This window comes from Pteropus vampyrus, unplaced genomic scaffold (assembly GCF_000151845.1).
Source record: "Pteropus vampyrus isolate Shadow unplaced genomic scaffold, Pvam_2.0 Scaffold352, whole genome shotgun sequence".
NCBI lineage: Eukaryota > Metazoa > Chordata > Mammalia > Chiroptera > Pteropodidae > Pteropus > Pteropus vampyrus.
Window position 1 is genome coordinate 981,908 of NW_011889133.1, and position 7,409 is coordinate 989,316.

General features: G+C 38.0%; 1 protein-coding gene across 1 annotated transcript in view; it reads left to right on the forward strand.

Moving 5' to 3' along the window:
* Positions 1-5,741: 5,741 nt before the first annotated feature.
* Positions 5,742-7,409, forward strand: part of LOC105304786 (olfactory receptor 5G3-like) — a 9,196-nt gene continuing 7,528 nt past the window's right edge. The window contains exon 1 of the mRNA XM_011379064.1: positions 5,742-6,670. Coding sequence (XP_011377366.1) covers positions 5,742-6,670 — 929 coding nt within the window. The remainder of the gene's footprint in view (positions 6,671-7,409) is intronic.

The following is a 7,409-nucleotide window of genomic DNA, read 5'->3' on the forward strand; positions in this document are numbered from 1 at the left end:
GATGTCTTCCCTGGTTTGATATCATAAATACTTTCAAGCATCTCTATATCTCTGAGCTTTGAGACTCCTTCTTCAACGCTGTGCCATGGAGGTAATGATATCTTTACCTTATAATGGCAGGCTGTTAGGTTTTCAAAGATTCAGGGACCCATCCCCATAGCCCATGAGGTTCAGCTCTTGGTATCTTCCTACAAGCTAACTTGTGAGTCGCTTGAGTTCTCCCTCCTTAGTAAATTCCTCCTTACTCAGCTTTGCATCCCTCCCATCCCGAGCACATGTGCTCTGTATACCTCCCCAGGCTTTCCTAGTTCTGGCTGGTGCTTATCCATCAAGGCCTGTAACTCTTTTTGTGAACCATAGGGATAATTCTTCTTAGTCATCGGGACACATCATTTCGAGTGTGGCCTTAGGTTATTAAGTCTGAAGGCCAGGAGGCGAAGTGGAGTTAGATCTTAAGAAAAGCACTTATTTAATTTGGCAGCATCTGACTCTGGTGAGCCCTCTTTCTATTCTCTAGGCAAAGGGAGGCAGCTGTCTTCCAGCAAGGGGAAGAGGACTATTTCTGCAGGGTCAGAAGCTTTGGGGAGTCAAACATATCCACACAGATGTCTTAATTTCAGTTCTCAGTTTTCAACTCCTTCCCCGTCAGACTCCTGAATTTTGTACAAGAGACTTCCAGAAGTTGTGAATTCAGTTTCTTTATTCTTTGCTTTTCCACCATCGGGTTCTTAAACTGAGAGTTCATACAGTCTTGCCTCTTATTGTAGGAGATGAGGATCTTTTTAAACTGCTTATCTGACTTTGACATACCTTGAGTTGGTAATTATCTCGCCTGAGTCTGTTATTTTCATCCTTTAGCCTGTTAGTGGAATTTAACAACAACCAACTTCATAGTTCTGTAGTTACCATATCCCTGACATGTTGGAAATAATCTAGAGGTTAGATCTCTTCTCCACTAAGAAGAGATCTAACCTCTAGAAAACTTGAACTACAGTAGAATTCTGTAAAGACTAAAAGTCAATTCACTTGAGAAAACTGGATCTCAAGTGGATGGGTTAGTGATAAATTTCAGAGGCAACTTCTTTGAAAAATGCAAAGAACTATTGACCACCGAGTTTTTATATGCTAAGCTTGATCTTCTGGGTTGAGGACAGGATCTTGAAATAGTGCCCATGGGTCTGTGTGTCAAGGCAATGCTGGCCTTTTGTGGTGTGGAGCGTCATACACTGTTTCACTTTAAAAGTGAATTGACCTTTTAAAAAAAGTGAATCAACCTTCTGAATCTAAGCATTTTCTCAAAAATGAGGAAGTCCTTTACTTAACACCATAAAACTTAATGTCAAAGAACAAGACTACAATTTTTCAACTTTCCATGTTACAGTGAGAAAAATGCTCTGTTTTTGTGTCTATCTTAATACTAGAGGCTTAGATAGCAGGAAAAGACTCGGATTGTTTCTAGAGGTTTTGTAACAATGTGAGATGTCGACCTTTCTAGCTCCATCTTGTTCCAGCCTGCTTTGTGAGGTTAATAGTTTCTGCTTTGTCCTGCAAATAGACATGTGAATCATTAGAGGAATTCTGCTTGCTACTTGAGTTTTACCAAAACAGCTCCTTACCAGAAACTTTCTGTTTGGAGGAGATAAGGAAAGTGTGTCAAAAAATAATGATGGTTTATCAAAGATTTGCAGGAATCTAGTGACTAGACTCACATTAACTTAAGTCAAGAGACTAAGAACAACCTTTATTTGACTCCTACTGGTGACCAAATGTCTGTGGTTGTCAATCATCTCTTGCACCTCCCATTTCCTTCTTTCCTTGATATAAAAGAAGCCTAAGTTCTTATTTTCTTAAGATGATTCTTTAGGACACTAGTCCACCAACTTCTTGGCTTGCTGGCTTTCCAAATAAAGTTGCTTTCTTTGCCCTAACACCTTGTCACTCGGCTTATTGAGTTTGGGTATAGTTTGACACAGAAATGTCCAACAAGAAATCAATCCATTTCACTCTCCTCAAAAAAGTCTGCAAACAATTTGGAGGTGAGTATCAGTAAAGAAACAATTACCTGAGATCTGCAACACTGTGTAACATTACTAATGATAATAATTTAAATTCTTCAAAGTAACCTGCTGTTTCATATTTGAATTTACTTCTGGCAATGTTGTCCTATTTTTTGGTTTGGTCTATGCTCGAAAAGTTCACTGTTTTATTGTGATTGTTCTGAGTTGCTACCCAATTATTTGCTGCTTACCTTTTCTGACTTCACCACCACCACCACCACCACCATCACCACCACCACCACCACCATCATCATCATCATCATTATCATCATCCCTGGAAATCAGGCTATGAATGTTGTTCTAATGATTGGCAGCAGCAGTATTACTACCATTGATGGAAAATCTGCTATGAAGGCTGTTCAGTGCTGAAAGCTTTTCCTGCATATTTTACATTTACAACAATTCTGTGAGGTAAATACTGCACTGAAGAACAAACAAAAAAACCCTGAAAAGTCATTAACGCAAGCATTTATTAAGAATGCTGAAATACAGGGAGCAGTTTAAGATGAGTGCTCTGCAGGGAGTAAGAACTGAAAGGTTATAAGACTGACTAGGAGGACCACTCACAGGTTAGTTTTGTTCTGAGAATTGTTCACTGTTAACATTCTCAGAAAGTATGAGAAAATAAATTATATTAATCACAGAACAGGATGTTGGAACATAGATTTAAGACCTCAGAGTAACAGTGATTGGCAACTCGATTTGCATTTGGAAATAAGGGGTGGGGAGGAACATTTGGAATGAAGATTCTTTGGGGATAGCTCAGAGGTGGTATTTTGATTTCTTATGATTGCTGTGACAAAGAAAAAATTCTGAGATGCCTTAAATTAAATTACAGCAGCCCAGAGAGTAGAAGGAAGAAACAGGAGAGGTAAATCAGTTAACAACTGCAGGGCAAACCCAACAAAGACTGCCCAGTGTTCTGAATGTATCTTGGAACTAGCTTCCAGGTGGCCATTAGCATGTTTACAGACAGTCATTGTACCAGTTTGTACACTTGAACTGGAGTAGCTTCTTTAACCTGAGAAGTATTCAATTATTGAAACATTTATATTAATATATCTTACTTTCACACAAGAAAACCATGAGAACTGCATTTCTCTCAATCCATTAGGATTTTTTTTTTGTAAGTCTAGTAAAGATGGAATTTGAAGTAATCAGACATGAGAAAGACAACATGCGACACAGAAATTATTTTGACAAAATACAGAATCTTTGTCTTCAAGGCGAGTTACTTAAAAGACAAAAATAAAACACTTTCACGACCTTATCAAGAACAGACCAAAATGTCAAGAAAACTTCATTCTTTTAGTAGACAAGAGAAAATAGTTGCAGTTTTACATGAGTACACCTTGTTGCAGGAGTGGGGGAATCACATTCTTTTTAGGAATCAAGAGAAGCTTTCCAGAGAAAGTGTCGTCTGACATCATCTAACCTGTCTGTATTAGATTCCCACTGCTGCCCTAACAAATCCGCACAGACTGAGTGGCTAAAGGAACATACACTTATTATTTTAAAGCTTTCTAGGTCAAAAAGTTTTATGTAGGGTTCACTGGGCTAAAGTCAAGGTGTTGATGGTATTGCATTGCTTTCTGGAGGTTCTAGGAAAATAGTAGTTTCACTGCTTTTTCTAGCTTCTGGAAGTGTCTACATTCTTTGACTCATGGTCCCCTCCCTAAATCTTCAATGCAGCAAAGTTGCACATCTCAGACCATTACCTCCTAGTCGCACTACTCCATGACCACAGCCCAGAAAGTCCTACCAGATCATGTCACCTCAAGGTCCTTAAGCTAATCACATCTGCAAAATTCCTTTTGCCATGTAAGGCAACATAGTCACAGTTCCCAGGATTTGGAGATAGACTTCTTTGGGACCATTATTCTACCTGTCACACCATCTTCTCAGATACTATATTTCTTCTGTGTGAAGGTCATTTCAACCTAGTTGAGTGTTCCTGCCTCCTTTTCTCTATTTATCCCCTAATTCCAATCTGGAATGTTTTTCCTGTTAACTTCAGATTATCTCAAACTATTTAATGTGTTTCCAGACTAAATCCTCCCATAAAATTATTCCCAACCACTTCAGCTCACAATGATCCTGCCTTTTTCTAAAATCCTGTGCTAAGTTTTGCCTTGAACCAAGCAAGTGATACTTTGAACTATCATTTCCCTTTTAATTCCCAGTTCTGTTTCTTCAACTTTGCTATAGTTTCACAAAAATGATGAGACATTAATGAGCACTTATTATGGGGCATGTGCTCTTGTAAGCATAATGAATGTAATAATTCATCAAGTCTTCCAATGTCTCTGTGAGCAAAGTACTGTTATTATCCCCATTTTACAGATGATGATATTGAGGCACAGAGAGGTAACAAAAAGAAACTAAAAAGAAGACAAACAAAACAGAACAAAACAAAACCCACTTGTCCAGATGAACAAGATGTAGATCTGGCTTTGAACCTATGCCTCAGGATCCAGAGAGCACGTCACTTCGCTTCACCCAGGGTGCTGCTCGGTATTTAATACATCACTCTCTGTGGAGGCAAAGTGGATCTGTTGCTACAAGGAAATTCTCGAAGGGAAGAAAGCATTATTTTTTCAGGAATCCTCTGGTCGAGGAAAATCCTGGGACAAATGCCAATGAAATCACTTTAATTTTTTCCCTAAGGCATAAACTCTTGAGGTTTTAGTTCTTCAGAGACGTGGGTTTACATCATTTAAAAATATCAGATGCATGTGACTCTGATTTTGTGCTGGACGTGTCAGCGTGTGAAATAAGGAGCATCTCTTTAGTCTCAGGCTCATCAGTATGGAAATCTATCACCTCTACCAAGTGCTTAGGACGCCATTTCTGTTGCAGAAGGTCAGTACCAAGAAGGAAATTCAATCTTCCAGACTGACTTTCTGATCAAGACCAGAAATCTCTGGGCTTTGCCATTCATCTTGAAGCAGTTAAAGGAAAACAAAGGATTCCCTTGAAGATATAAATATCTTTCATTTTGGATAAAAAGAAAATTTGAGATATGATGGAAAGACTTCAGTTGACTTAGACTTTTGTGAACATGAACTCACCACCCAGGTACGCCAAAGAGTGGTCTTTGGTGTTCCATCCAGCTCTTCAAGACAGTAACTCATCGATTTTTTGAACTTTTAAATATGAACTTGTTCATTTGAATTAATGGTTGGTGGAAATTTTTTCACTGGCATTAACTTTAATCTCGAATCCTCTATTTTTACTTCTCTGCACCACTTGGTTCTTCAGGTTGGTAAAAGAGTAAATATATCTAATCTCTTGTTTAGAGAGCTGTCCTTTATAAACATAACAATAATTACCATTTGTTATTGTATAATCGCCTCCACGACAAATAACCCATCAGATATTTGTATACATTTTCTTTTCTAATCCTTTATAAAGGGAAAGAATTAGTAAATGCAAATATAAATGCTGTCTTTGTAATATCTACAAGTTATCCATTTCATCAAGACAAGCGCTGAAAGGACTTCTTCTCTGTTCTGGTTATCATACTCCAAATGTCTATTATTAGAATGTCTATGAAATATTGTCTATGTCTATGAAATATTGATAATTTCTTACCTCTCAAAAGGTTATTTTTGCATGCATCATTACATTTTTTAGAAAAAGAAAATGTATTTTTAAATTTCTTATACAGGTTATAAGCGACCAATGGAAGACAGGAATCAGACGATAGTGACTGAATTTCTGTTTTTGGGCCTCACAGATCATCTCCATCAGCAGATTGTCCTCTTTGTCATGCTTCTCTTCATCTATCTTGTCACACTGGGAGGGAACTTGGGCATGATCACTCTCATATGGATCGATCCCAGACTCCACACACCCATGTACTTCTTTCTCAGCCACTTGTCCTTTGTAGACACTTGTTCCTCTTCTTCCATTGCCCCCAGGATGCTGGGTGACATCTTTGCAGAGAAAAGAAGCATCTCTTTCATGGGCTGTGCTGCACAGATGTGGTTTTTTGGCCTTTTTGTGGCAATGGAATGTTTCCTCCTGGCTTCCATGGCATATGACCGGTACATGGCCATCTGTAAGCCCTTGTTGTATACACTCATTATGTCCCAGAGAGTCTGTGTGCAGCTGGTGGTAGGGCCTTATGTCATGGCTCTTGTAAGCACCATGACTCACACAGTTCTCACTTTTGGCTTACCCTTCTGTGGTTCAAATATTATCAATCACTTCTTCTGTGATATTTCACCACTGCTTTCACTGGCATGTGCAGACACCTGGATCAATAAGTTAGTGCTTTTCACCCTGGCTGGAGCTGTTCTAGTATTCAGTGGCCTGATCATTGCAATCTCGTACGTTTGCATCCTGGTGGCCATCTTGAAAATCCGGAGTGCGGAGGGGAGGCAGAAAGCTTTCTCCACATGTTCCTCTCACCTGGCAGCTGTATTCATCCTATATGGGACTCTTTTCTTTATCTATGTTCGGCCTGGCTCAGCATCCTCATTAGATATCAATAAAGTGATTTCTCTATTTTACACTATGGTCATCCCTATGGTGAACCCCCTCATCTACAGCTTGAGGAACAAGGAAGTAAAAGATGCATTTAAGAGGAAATTTGAAAGAATTATTTGACCAATAGGTATATAGAATAGAGTTTCTTTTATGTTGCACCATAGATGTTGGTACAGAATGTAAAGTAAAAAGAACACTGGACTAAAATTAGAAGCTGCATGTAAGTCTTGACTCTGTCAATTTGCAGATTATTTGAAAGCTGGAATAGTTTTAAGAATTTTTCTGCCATAGTCTTGTTCTATGTGACAGCATTAAGTTTCAAAATAATACTGAGATGGATGAAGAGTATGAATGTGCAAATGTACTAGAAGAAAACTTAGGTAAATATTCATAAATTATAGGTGTGTGAATACTATGTAATACAGACATCAAAATAAAGTTATTATGGAAAAATCAAAGCACCATAAGCAATATTAAGAACCATATAATAAAATGAAAGAAAACATTTGTGTATATGTGTCAAAGAATAAGATAATACCCCTAATATTCAAGGAAATGTCTGTAATTCACAATCAATGAAGGAAAACAATAGATAAACAGACAAATGAATAAACAATTCACAGAAGTGGAAATACAAATTGGCAAAAATTGTAAAAAATGTTCCACTTCATGATCCATCAAGTAAATGAAATGAAATGAGATTACTAGGCAGTGACTTTCATGCAGAGGAAATTTTGATAGTTTTCGATGATGGTGAAACGCCTATTTGACTATGTGCACTACTATTATTTCCTGCTGATAGGATGAATTGCAGATAGGATGAACTACTACATTTCTCCAAAATAATCTGGTAGTTTC